We start from the raw sequence: 13940 nt of genomic DNA on the forward strand, positions 1-13940 counted from the left end.
TATGAATCCAGAACCAAATTTGTTCTTAGTTGTAACAGTAAGTTTATGTATTTATTGGAAGTTAACTATACTCCCTCTGTATGAACTACAAGGTTCATTTGGGAGGAAATGAATAAGCATTTATTAAATGGTCACTGTGTGCCAGGAACTGCACTAAGTCATTTATAAATGTCACATTTGAGCCTCACAACAACCCTGGAGGTAGATTCTATTATGTTCCCCATTCTACACTTGAGGAAACTGAGGCACCAAAGGTTAAGTGATTTGTTCAATATCATAATTAGTAAGTTCTGAGGTGGGATTTGAACTCAGAACTTCCTGAATCCAGGATTCCATTGGAGGGGGTGGGGTTTACATTCATTAATAGATAAAAATAGATTGGGGAAGAAGAGTTGTTTAAATAGGTTTAAAAACCATCCTAATCAGAGACTTCTAAGGAATTTAAATGGCTTATGCTCTTACACACAAAATTGAGTCTTGGGGCTTTTCAAATTACCTAGTTAAAAAAAAAAATTTCCTACCCATTATTTTATGATTTCTTATGTGAAAGTTTTCTAACTAAGAACTAGAGATACAATTCTGAAACAAAGCATTTATAGATTTTATTTTTAAGAAAAAACAATTTTAATTGTTCCTTTGGAATAAAAAAATAAAAATAATAGTCATGGCTTTCGTTAATATTGCTAAGCAGTAAAAAGTAAGAAAGTCCTTGGATTTTTGCCTCCAAAAAATGGATATTATGCCAGGAAAAGCACTGGGTAAAATTAGATGCATCCAACATGGAATACTTAGCCAAAAAGATTCTTCCTTGCCACTTGTGCTTGCCAGAAAGGAAAACAGCTCATTGAAAGGTTAATCTAAGTATTAGTTTTGGTCAATTTGAGATAAATAAAGGAGATGGGATAAAAAAAAAAACATAAGGTCTATAGCACTTTTATTCCTAGAGTTTTCAGAAAATAACCACCACTTTTAATGTAATGTTTTGACATTTTTAGCAAGAAGAAAACTTTAATTAAATGTTTACTTGTATGTATGATTAAAAATATTCTTGTAAGGACTTCTGGTTTCTATTAAGGATAACAAAAAAAAGAGAAAAAAAAAACAGCAGAAAAAAATGAATACCAAATAGAATTAGTATTGGAGTACTTAAGACCTGAGTTCAAATCCAGTCTCAGACACTAATAGTGTGATCCTGGGTAAGCCGCTCAACCTCTACTTACCTCAGTTGTTTCTTCTATAAGATGAGAATAATAGTAACAGCACCTATCTTACAAGTTGTCATAAGGATCAGCTATGTAATATTTGTAAAGTGCTTAGGCACTATGGTTCATGGCACATAATAGGTACTTTATACATGCTTCTTAACTTCATTGTGATGATCCCCAACCCATATAGTATTAAATATTCATGGACGTAGGTAGAATGATTATGAATACATAACCCCAGAAACCAGCAGTATGATCATTACAAAAATTCTCAGAAAAATCCAGCAGTGTTTTTGCTAAACACACACACACACACACACACACACACACACACACACGAAACTCAATCAAGAGTTGTCTACTGTTCATTTAAACAATATGAGTCTTATAAAGGTTGTATATAAATAATCTTCCATTAGAAAGTAAAAACTAACCACTTTGGAAAATTACCAAATTTTAGCCCATAAAAGTTTCTCATAAATATCCCTAAAGTTTATTAAAAATATTTTTCCACATATTTTAAAAGCTAGAGAAAAACATGTGCCAGTGACTGATTCCTGTGGATAATTCTGTAAAAGAAAATCAATAATTCTAGCAACAGATTAAGACACTAAAATCTGTTTTTAAAAATCACTCTAAATTAATGGATGGGTCATCCACCCAGCACTATTAAATGTTCAATGAGTTAATGCTAATAAACAAGCTTATTGATTTCAGGATTTTCTGTCCGTCCCCCAGGGGAGCTCCTCTTAGACTACCGCACACTTAAGTTGTCAGCTAACGTGATAGAATCACCTCTTTGTGTAGCAATCATTTTCTAATCATATTGAAAGGGGCTGGAATGATTTATAAAATGAATCCAGCTCATGATGGTCTAATAAGACGGCTTGTCTGGCCGTCACTTCTTTATCTGATGTTGGGAGGTGGGGGAGGTCAGCCCTACCTGTCTTCCATCTTCCCGAGGAATTAGCTACAGTCACAGATTAAGACCTTTGATGGTCATAAAGCTGCCTCTCGATATATTTGAATGGCAGGGGAGTTTACCAGCCTACCCAATATAAATAGGACGTTAGCACATCAAGTGCTACTACTCAAAAGTGAAGCAGGCTGTGACTTTGTTGGTCCTGTTTATTCATCTTTCCTCTCCCTGCCGTTCGATGTGTATGTATGCGTCTGGGTGTGTATGCACAGCCGTGTGTATGCCCCAGATGGTGTGCACGCATACCGCTTGTGTATGTGTGTATGTAAAGTAGAAACGCAGGGGACAGAATCACAAAATGAACTTCTGTGTGCAGGAAATATACGAGGTCTACCCTGGGGCTGCAAGCACGGGCTATATGCAGTGTCCGGGCTCTTGCACATATGTCGAAGATAGTCAGAATTACGGCAGCTGTGATGCTCAGGCCGGGCACAGTAACAACATATATATGGAACAGGCCTGGGCAGTGAATCAGCCGTATACCTGTAGTTACCCTGGAAACATGTTTAAAAGCGAGTACTCTGACATGGACATGGCCCTGAAGCCGTACAGCCAACCTGAATATTTCACTGAAGAAAAACCTACTTTCACTCAGGTGCAGTCACCAGCGTACTCTCAGAAAAAAGGTAGGGACAATTTTATTTCTATTTTTCTCCCGTTAGTCTCTGTGCCTGTGATTGTTTTTCCCTAGAAGTTGCTGCAACTGCTTCCTCACACATAATCTTTGAATTTGAAGCCCGTCTGTTCCAAAGTGAAAACAGCGGTAAGAGAGATTGCTGGGTGATTGAAAGGTCTCGGAGATCAACAAAGATTTCTGAGTACTTTTTTATTCGGATGGGGGAAGCTTTAATTAGGATGGCTCTCTGCATCGGATTTTTGTACGTGTGTTAAGTTAGCCAAATGTTAACCAGAAGGCTTCAGGTGAAACGAGGGTGGAGAGGAAACCTAAAAGTTTTCCCTTTCTGAGATGGACATGGTCAGCAGTTTCTTTTCCTCAGGTACGATGGAAAATCTTCTTGACTCTTTCTTGACATTTCATGGGAAATTTATGCATTTGCTAATTAGCTGACATGACCTGTCTTGGGCAGTGTGATAGTAAATGTATGTTAAAATGACTTGGCTGATTTCTCTAGTTTTACACTCCTTGCCTAGCCTGAAAAGAATGCCTTGTCCTCTCATTTCAATCCAGATGTAATAAGAATTTTAACCTCCTGCTGCAAAGTTTCACCTTTCAAAAAACCATCCCTGACATGGTCTGGATATCCAAGCAGGTGACATGTCACTTCCTCACTTGGGTCGATAGAGCATTCCCTCCAAAATCCCAGACACACAAAGTTCCTTGCATAGGTATGATCAGCATAGCACTCAGTGGAAATTTGGAATACAGTGTAGGATTCCGGACAAGCTTGAAACCTCCAGTAGCTTTGAGAGAAATGCTTGCTTTCTGCATCTGTGGGACTTGGGAGCCTATTGAGCAGACAGAGATACCTAATTTGCAGTGATATGGTCCAATGTTGAGCAGAGATGCCTAATTTGCAATGATATGGTTGGATTTGGAAATTACTGAATTGAAATTAACTGAAAAGAGATTGAGTGGGGCTCATAGAGTTCAAAAGGAAATATCATTGGCAATGTTTCAAATGGTTCCATAATTTAAAAAAAAAAAAATGCCCATTTAATTCTAACAGATTAGGAATCAATCCTGTTTCTATTTCCCCCTGAGGGTAAATGATAATATTTGCTGACATAATGGTAAATTCTAGTTGTGGATAAAGGAAGGATGGGAAATTATAGTATGATGAAGAGATATGTAAAAGTTTATCTTTTTCCCCAATTGTTGGGGGATTACCCTTCTACTGAGTCCCAGAGTTTTTTATTTCTCTCATTTTCAAAGCAAGAGATGGGATACCCTAATGAATTTCAAAATTGCAAGTTTCACATTGTGGGTCGGTATGTGTGCCCTGTTTCTTAAGAAACTCAACTTTTAAAATGAGGACTAAGCTTCTGGACTCTATACATGAATGTATGGATATGTGCAACTTTGGGGGACGGTGTCCTAGGATCCCAAATTACTGATGTCTCTGTTGGTCTCCTTTTAACTTGTTGGAGCATTCAGATATGGCTGGGGGTTAATTAATTGCAGAACTTTCCTGACATTTTCCCCACCGATTGGCACTTCTGTTGGTTGTTTCACAGGGAACCTCCACAGAGCCCCAGTGGAGGGATCCCTAACAAAGGGACCTGCTTTGGGCATTGATGCCTTGAACGTTAATATGATTCATGAAATGGGGAAACAAAGCAGCATTCTATGCATCTATGGATGTAATTTTTAAAAGCCCTGTCCCTCGAAAGGCCACTGGCCTCCCTTTCCCTTTGCCCTCCCCGCCAATCTCACTCAACAAGGCAGGTGATTGGCTTTAAACATGTCAGTATTTGTGGCAGCCACTTTTTAAGCAGATCTTAGTAAAATGAACCAATCTGTTAACTGTCTCCCAAGAACAAAAGGTTAGACCCAGCATGTCTGTCTATATTGATCCAATATTGTTGTTGAGTGGAGTGGGTTCTTTCTGTCAGTGAATCCTCAGTGGTGTCTCATTAAGACAACATTAATACTTTAAGCAGGTGTCCTTTTGAAGGGGCTTTATTGTTCCATTTGGGCTTTCTTTGATTCCCAATAAATGATAATTACTTCGTCTGTGTTCATTGTGTTCAGCACCATTCTATATTCCTCAGTAACACAGCTGTCAAAACTTTTTCTTCTCCTTCTTCTCTTGTCTTCCCCCTTGAATTTATCTTAGTTCTTAGTTTCTGAATACAGGTTTTTACTCCTTTAAGTATATTGAGAAAAGCTGAAGTTTAGAATAGAATCTGTCCCATTTATCAATTCTTTGATGGAGAATAGAAGGTTTTTATATTGGGATTTTTTTTAAGCTTTAATTAAAAAAAAAAAAACCCCTCAGCACAAAGACTTAATGAAAAGAATAATCCTAAACAGGAAATAAAAAAAAAAAAAACCTTCTTTTTGTCCTCCCATGGAGCTTGGCATCTTAAATCAAACCTAGCAATTAGAGGACATTAAAATCAGTAATTAGCCCTGGCTTTCGATCACAAATTTTCCTAAGGGACAATATAACATGGAAGAACTGAAATTTTGAAGGCAAACTTAAGGGAATTGGACAATCAGGGTGTGGTCTCTTCTCATTTGTACTCATACATAGCTAGAAGATGACAATACCTTTGGCCTGATTCTCTTACCAGAAAGTCCAATTCTGTGCAGAAATTCAAGACCCATCGGGATTTGGCTACCTTCAGAGAGGCCCTGCCAGTCAAATGCTCATTTGATTTTAAACAGAATTCTTCCTTAGAGGTGTTTTGCCTCTCCCTTTCCTTACAGCTCTCCTTCATACAGTGAATTCATTTCAGTTTTCTATGCCCTTAAATCCTATAGGAATTAGATTTCCCAACAGTTGCTAAAACATTTGTATCGAAATTTCTTTTCATATTCAGAGACCTCAGGAAGTCTCAATTATTCCCCCCCCTTCCCTCTCCTCCCACTTTAAATCCCAACTCTTAAGCCATGATCAAGAAGGATCTTTTAGTGATTTTTTTTGTAAATGTTCTTACTTTGGGGAATAATTTTGAGATGTGCAAAAAGAAAAGTAAAGAACAAATAATAATATGTTTGTTAGGTTGTAATGGGACAAACACACAAGCTCTACAGCTGGTGAAAGACCTACAAAAGCATATAATGAATTCATCTTAGTAACTCATCATCTTCACTGAAGAATTGTCAGCCTAATGGGTATAACTGCATAAACATTAGAAATGGAAATTAAATGGCAAATCAGGTATTGTTTGAACTGACTTAAATGCAGGAGATCAGATCTCAAAGGAGGCTTCTTGCAAGGACATCTAAGTAACACTTTTCAAACTAGCTGAAGGATTGCTTTAGGTGAAAGCCCAGTGAACTGTTGAGTATTGAAATGCAGATCTCAAGTTTTGAAAATATAATACTAAGTAGTTCCTGCGGTGGCAGATTTTGTTTTTACTATGTCTGTACTCTGCTTGCTGCACTCTGAAGTCTATTTCAAGTTGGGCATTACCACGTGGAATCCATTAAGAGACAAGGCCATTATAGAAAAATGCTAAAGTGTTTTCCTTAAATACAGAACACATTTGTCTTTCTCGAGGTTAAATGAGAATGCCTCTTAGTGCCAAGAATTGGATTGTGCCCACACTAAACCTAACAGCAGACAAGAGATCTCCTTTCAGACATTCCCCATCTTTCTTATCAAGAACTCAGAAGCTCTTGTCCAAAAAAAAAAAAAAATAGCATTCTCCCGAGATGGCAATGGCTGTGTTAACCTCCTCCAAAACATCCAGTACCATTTTCCAAGATGGTTGCTTATGATGAGCAACATGACGGCAAAGCCCAAGCACTGCCCTGGAAGGGTATTATTTGGTCTCTGAAAGAGCAGTTTGCTTCCACTGTCTCTGATTATTCTCTTGTTCCCACTTAGAGCCCCTTACCAGAGACTGGAGCAGCTTATCCATGGCCAAGTAGAGCAGTTTGGGGACAAGGGCCCATCCTCCCTGACCTTTCGGTTGTTTTCAAAATGCCAGTCGCCCTCTGCCCTCACCATCCTTTCTGGCATTAACTTTGCGTTATTCACATTTCTGTTTTTCCTGCGTTTCTAGTTGCTTGTTCAGTATCCATTTCATCAGTTCCTTATTTGGGCGCTTCTTACTAACTGCATTACTCCCATTTTTCTATCCCTGACACTTTTCTTGTCTGATCTCTGGCTACAGTTGCTCTGGTAGAATCAGCTCTGTTCTTGATGCCCAAACTGATGCCTTCCCTTCATTCCACCTTTCGCTGCCTAGGGATATTCTGCCACAAAATACTACATGCACCGCCCAAAGATCTCAGGACAAATCCTGATTCTTCTACTTATAGTATCTGACACATAATAAGTTCTTCAAAAAGATTTCTCACATGCTGGCTAACTAAAGTCTTGTCTAGTCATTTCACCTACTACATGAAACTTTTTTTCCTGATCTTCCCTGCTGTTGATACTTCCCCCTTCTAATGTGTATGCATGTGTGTATGGCTGTATATGTATAGATTGGTTTCCCCAATAGAATATAAGCTCGTTGAGGTCGAATTATTTCATTTTTGTGTTTGTACGGTGCTTGGCTCCTAATAGACAATTAATAAATACTTGTTGATCAATTATTGATCCCCTCTTTATGCCCTCTTTTCTTATTTCTAATAAGAGGGTATGGATTCAAAGACCTATATACAGAACTATAAATCATGGGTGTTATGCCATGATAACTGACATTTTTATTGAAGATGAAGGTTTACAAAGCACTTTTTGCTCATTATCTGATTTGTTCCACACAAAACCCTTAGGCGGTGGGTTCCGCAGATCTTGTCTTCATTTTAGAGATGAGGAAGGTGAAACTCAGAGAATTTAGTCCATGACAGCCCCTATAGGAAATGTGAGAGATGGGACATGAATCCAGAACTCTCCTGACTCTCATCCAATGCTTTCTTATACCACAAGGCTGCCATTAAGGTCCCAGCTCTAGTCCTTCTTTTCCCTAATTATAGTGATCTTGTAGCTAAACAGCTTTAAGCCCTCCCCATGGAATCTCTTGCCCCCAGCTTCTCAGCTCTTTCTTACATGGGAAACTCCATAAAATGTTTCCTTCTCCTATTTCTTCTCAAATGGCTTTGAAGCTGCCTAATAAATCAAGGACAAAAATCTCCCTACTTTGTTCTACCAGCCCTCATTGCCCAACTGAATTGCTTCTTCCCCTATTCTCCCCCTCCTTGCATTTTATAAAATCCTCAAGGGGAAAGGCTGCTTCTTTTTTGTTGCTGTATCCTTGGTACCCGGAACATAGGAGGTCCTTACTTAATGCTTGTTGATTAATTAATTGGCTCTCTGGGCTAAAGAGTCACCCATTGTTGTTTGTTATCATTGTTGTTTGCCCTTTGTTCTCAAAGAGACCCATGACATTAGGGAGGGGATGCTATGATTGCGAGTAAGTTGGATTTAAGTGAGGGGAGGCTGTGCAGTCACCAGCTCATTCTCTCCTCCAGAGCCATGTGGGTCCAGTAGAAAGATATAGATCAAAATGATTAGAGATGGCCCCGGATGCAGTCTCCCACTAGTATTCAAATGGACTACATGTTGTTCTGGTTCTCTAGAACTCTGCCATTAAAAATCCAGCTCAAATCCTTCAGGCAACATATTCCGTGATTGTCCTACTGGCTCTGGTTTATGGGACAAACCTTCCTGGTAAAGGATTTGGGGGATTTTTTTATTTTAATTTTGAGATTTTTTAATTACACAGAACATTTTCCACTTTGGCTATGGGATTGCTTTTTTAAGATCTATCGAACTGGCAAGCATTTATCGAATCCCCATAGTGGACCGGGCACTGGACTAAGGAAAGACAAAAATGAAACCGTCCAGCTATTTTTTTCTAAGTAGCCACCTCAGTTAAAAAAATAAGATTAGCCAAGTCAAGAAAACATTCAGAATTTATCTGTAGCCCCAAGAGGGACACTGGGCAGGCCAGAAATGCAGGAAAAAAGTTTCTTCTCTCCTCCAACAGCCAACACATGAAAAAGAGAAATATACATGATTGGGGTGATTGGAGGAAGCCCTGATTTACTGACCTGAGACATACCCATCCCCAGACACAGGAGAGCAGTCAGGAGTTCCTTCTGCCATTCCCTTGAAGTGTTTGGCCAGAAGCCAAAGAACATGGCCAGCTCCGCAGGAAGTGGCCCAATCCAACAAATCAGAGGTTAACTTGTCCAGCATCCTATATTCAGTGAGCATCAGAGCAGAACTTGAACCCAGCCCGTCTCTACTTCAAAATCTGTTCTCTAGCTGCCATGCCTTGATGCCTCTTACGTGCAAGAGAATTCACAAAAGCATCAGAAACAATAGTGACCACAGTAATAAGAATTCTTATTATAATTAATATTTTAATAATTTTTATTAATTAATTAATTATCATAACAATTAATAATTAACTTTGAAATTGGAGTTTGCAAAGTGTTTTATCTATATCGTCTCATTCGATCCTCACAACAACCCTATGAGGTAAGTGCCATTGTATGGATGAGGAAACTGAGACAAAATATAATAATCATTTGCCAAGGGTCACACAGCAAGTTTAAGGCAGATTATAAATTATTCCTCTGGTCTACTACCTAACATATTGGAAATGGTTAATAATTGCTTTTTCATTCATTTATTTATTTGTTCTTTCTACTATGCCGTGACAGTTGCCTCATGCTCGGTGGTAGATCAGAAATTAGAGAAATCATTTCTAAAAGATTAGGATCCTTTGGCCAATGATGAAATCTATAGCTAAATAGAGATTCATGTTCCCCAAAAATGAATGAGGTACTAACCCAGTTAGTCAACCCAAAGAGAAGAGATTCTGGCCAAATGAATACTAGTATTGGGGGCCTGGAACAGAACTCATCCTCCTAGCTCATTGTCTTGGGTGATAATTGCCAGAGGTCAATCAGTCCCAGCCTGTGAACCAAACAGCCCTAGGGGACACCATGGTGGTATTTTGAAAGACTCTTGAATACTAAGAACTTCAAGCATTGTGACTTTGCCATTGGGTATTTTCTCAAGTAACAAATATGAATCATATGACTACTCTCAAGCCTGCATCTGTAAAATTTTTTGATGCTGATTTTTAAGGTTGAGTTGGAAACTCTGTAAATCATAAAAACTGGGCCTGTGCTACCATGGTAAGGACCAGTACACATTCATTGGAATTAGAGGGATGGTACTTAGGAGAAACCCTCTACTGCTTGTTGAGTCGATCTTTCTAAGGGACGACAGATGTCCCAGAGCCAGCTAGTTCCCTGACTTATTATCCTTTTGATGTTAGCTTCTCACTCTGCTACTTGAACCAATGCCCTCTTGACAATTGTGTGATTTCTGCAGAATATCTGAGAGAGAAGAAAAAGGGGGGGAGTCATAAGGAAAGAAGCATGGCAGTAATTATCCCTCTTAGGCAAATGGGGTCTTACATAGTACTCCCAGTTACGTTAAGATACCTCTAAGAATCCTTTTCATTCATTTTTTATGGAATATTAAGTTAGATTGTTTCACTGATGATTACATGAATGTTCTATGCAAAGCACTGTGCTAGGCACGGGGAGAAAAAAGACAAAAGTAAAAATAAATTCTCCTCTCCCAGGTACCCACAGTCGAATTGGAGAGGTAGAAGTCAACATATATTTTCTTTTTTAGGACGGGGAAGAGCAGTGAGGGACTAGGCATGTGATTTCATTTGGGTAGAAAAACTCCCAGTGAGTAAATTATCTTCACTAAAACCAAACAATTTCTGCTGGGCAGTGTGAGGCTCGATTTTAACTCAGGATCCATTGACTCCCCACTGATAGATTTCATCATGACCATGAACTTGGATGGGAAAAAAGTACCTTTTTATGCTCACTAAGTGAAATGTAACATTAACTTCAATTGCCAATGTTTAAAATAATTAAGTTAAAATTAATTAGTTAAATTTAAAATTAAAAAGGAGTCTAAAATTATCCTAAAAAGAATTCTAAAAGGCTGATAGGCTCCTCCAAAATCTCCAAAAAAATAGGTTAAGATCCTCTCCCTAGAGAGATGCTCAGAACATTCAGAGTGGTAACAACAACAACAATAATAATGATGATAATTGGTTGCTGTCCTTTCTCAAAGAGACCAAATAACATCATTATGTTGGGATCAAGGTACAGTGTCCAATTGTGGCTGATCCAGACCAATACAAGCTCAGAAGGCTCTACTACTGATTGGGAACAACAACAACAAAAAACAATAATATAATATTTATATAGTGTTTTAAGGTTTGCAGAACATTTTATAAATACTACCTCACTTTATCCTCACAATCCTGAGAAGTAGGTCCCATTTTATAGATGAGGAAACTGAGGCAGAAGTTAAGTGACTTGTCCAGCTACTAAGTGCCTGAGATCAGACTTAAACTGAGGTCTTTCTTCCCCCAGGTCTAGTACCTTGTCCCTTTGGACACAGGCTCTCTACCCAGTACTCCATGCTGCCTCGCTGTACAAAGTGGTCAGAAATAAATTCTCAAAGGTGAAACTGTTTATAACTGGGGGGATCAGGAAAGGCTTATTAGAAGATAAGCCTGAGCTATCTCCTAAGGTAGCTGGAGATCCCACAAGGAATAGGTGAGGAGGAACAGTCTAGATCTTGGGGAAAGGAAAAACAAGTATTCTCCCTGATCCCCCCCAAAAATTAATAACGAATGATGGAGCAAGACATAACAATTATGATGATTTTTTAATAAATATTTCAGAATTAATATTATAAGTAATTTGGAAGGTTAGGATCGTGTAAGAAACTGTCATCAGATGATTCTGTGGAAGATTCTGATCAAGAAATAGCTATTCATTGATTAGTGATCTACCACGAAAAAAAATAAGCATCTTAAATGTTTTGTAGCAGCATTACTTAAGTAAGACTTTTTAAAAAATGACAGCCATCTAAAATGTCAGATAATAGAGGAATGAAAATAAAAGGTCTTGTGTGAATATCTGCCATGTTTCGGCCATGATTCCTTCATGTGTGTTGACATAAACTAATAATTGTGTCCCTAAAGTTTTACTTGGATGTGGAGTGGAAAGAAATCTAAGTTTGCAACCAAAGGACCTACATTCAAATTCTGGCTCTGCGCCTTGCTACCGTGTGACCCTGGACAACTTACATCCCCCTTTTTTAGGCCTCTGGAAAGATCGAGCATCTGCAACAGACCTGTAGGGGTCTTTGGATAGATTAGGGAATTTGTGAACTTGGATGAGGAAAAAAAATTACTTCTTAAAAATTTATTTATATTTATGTATTATTTATTTTTAATTGTACTTACTTATCATTTATTTATAATTATATATCACATATTTATCATGGGTTTCTTATGTAATGCTTTGCATTTTATTTGTAGTTAGCAACAAAAATAATGCAATTCATTTTGTTTTATGTATTTAAAAACATTATTCTAAGGAGTCCATGAGCTTCACCAGACTGCCCAAAAGATCTATAATGCAAAAAAAAAATACAATAGAATCAATAACCCTTGGGCTGGATGACCTGCAAGTGCCCTTCAGCTCAGAGTAGATGATGTCTGAATGTATACTCTACATCCTTGATGTGGGAATCTGGTCCCTGGAGGGAATCCACCCACGTTTTCTTCAGTGCTTGGTGCATGGTGATGGGATGCGGTCCATTGCCCTGCCACCAGGAGACAGCTAGCTCCAAGAGTCCAGAAAAGATGTCTTGACCCAGACCAGGTTATGGCCAGGCTGTCCATCCAGAGAGAAGCCGGGCCAAGAACAGGATGTTACAGTGTTCAAGGCTTAGCCTTGGGGAAGTGCTGCCAAGGAGTTAGACATGGGCCATGGCAACACTCACAACAACAACAGCTTTGATGAACTTGGCATGGGTTCCAGAGCCCCGACAGCCAACAGGCTGGGTTGTCTGGGCCCAGGTTCTAGGCCCCCTGCTTGCACCTGCATGAATCCTGTGCCCTTGTGTTGGCTAGGAACTGTCGGTTCTGAAAGATGAGCTAACATAACACAGTCCCCCCGTTTGGTACCTTGATGGATATATATTTTCTCTGTCTCCCTTGTCCTCCTCCCTCCCCCCAGCCATACAGGATTTCGATGAGCTGTTAGTTCTCTGGGCTCAAAGTCCAGCTCATCTTGTTTTTTATTTTGCTTATTATCATGGAAAGGCTCCCAGAATCTGTGCCGGGATGAGGGCCTTCTGAGTTATCATGTTGTTGTCTTACTCAATTAGAGCGTTCGCTCCACCAATTATCCACAAGACTGAGATACCCAAGGGACTGGGGCTCAGTGGTTGTGTAAGCTGGGAACATGATGAATTGTACACGAAGAAAGGGCCACCAAAGGTTACTTGGAGGGTTTATAGTCAAGATGGCAAAGCCCAAAGTGGAACACTGAGAACGAGAGGGAGTCCAGAACTCAGGCCAGCCAATGTTCTAATGCTGCCCGTGGCTGAGACCAGACTCAGGGACTGTGTGAAGGTCTCCGGTTTTCATCTATATCCATGTAGGAGAAAGGCAGTGTGGCCTAGTGGAGAGAGACAGGCCTCAAACCAGAAAGCCCTGAGCCAAGTCCTGCCTTGTCTACATTCAGGCTTGGGATCCTGGGTGAGCCACTTAATTATGTACTCTAGATCGCTCTCTTTAGACTTAAGAACCCAGACGTTCTCCACATCAGTTAAATCGCTGTCCCAGAACCTGTCCCTCCATGGAGGAAGATGATTCTGCAGGTGATGTTTTCTCTGCCTTGTAACTGATGTCTAACCCAAGTAACCCCAGAAGGGCAGAAACCTGGAACCCTGAAAGAGAACATCTCCATCGCTAAAGGCTCTAACCCCTGCAGAGGGACTGGATCAGACATATCCCCCTCTACTGCAGGGAGGGGCTTCTCGACTTTCTACAGAAGATAAAGCTCTCTCCTGTTCCAAGTTGATTTCACTTGACAATCTACAGGTGTCTCCATGTGGTCCAATTACCTGGATCTTTTTGAACCCACTTACATCTTCCCTTTTAGAATCCTCCTCAAGGTGGTTGATGAGTTTGTCTGAGCTTCTAAAAGTCTGCTTATCTGTCTGTATGACCAGCTGGCTGCCTCCAGCCAATCAGTATTCTTGAAGCGC

At 39.4% G+C, this 13940-nt stretch overlaps 1 protein-coding gene across 7 annotated transcripts in view; it reads left to right on the plus strand.

Moving 5' to 3' along the window:
• The window catches only part of THRB (thyroid hormone receptor beta), a 430248-nt gene that overhangs the window by 381479 nt on the left and 34829 nt on the right, over nt 1-13940 (plus strand). Inside the window, exon 1 of one of the 7 annotated variants that reach the window (XM_074268735.1) lies at nt 2455-2810. The exons of the other annotated variants lie outside the window; for them this stretch is intronic. Within the exon in view, the coding sequence (XP_074124836.1) occupies nt 2483-2810 (328 nt within the window). The 5' untranslated portion in view covers nt 2455-2482. Of the gene's footprint in view, nt 1-2454; nt 2811-13940 lie in introns of those variants that run through there. 7 annotated transcript variants of the gene reach the window in all.

The sequence above is a fragment of the Sminthopsis crassicaudata genome, chromosome 5, assembly GCF_048593235.1.
Source record: "Sminthopsis crassicaudata isolate SCR6 chromosome 5, ASM4859323v1, whole genome shotgun sequence".
NCBI lineage: Eukaryota > Metazoa > Chordata > Mammalia > Dasyuromorphia > Dasyuridae > Sminthopsis > Sminthopsis crassicaudata.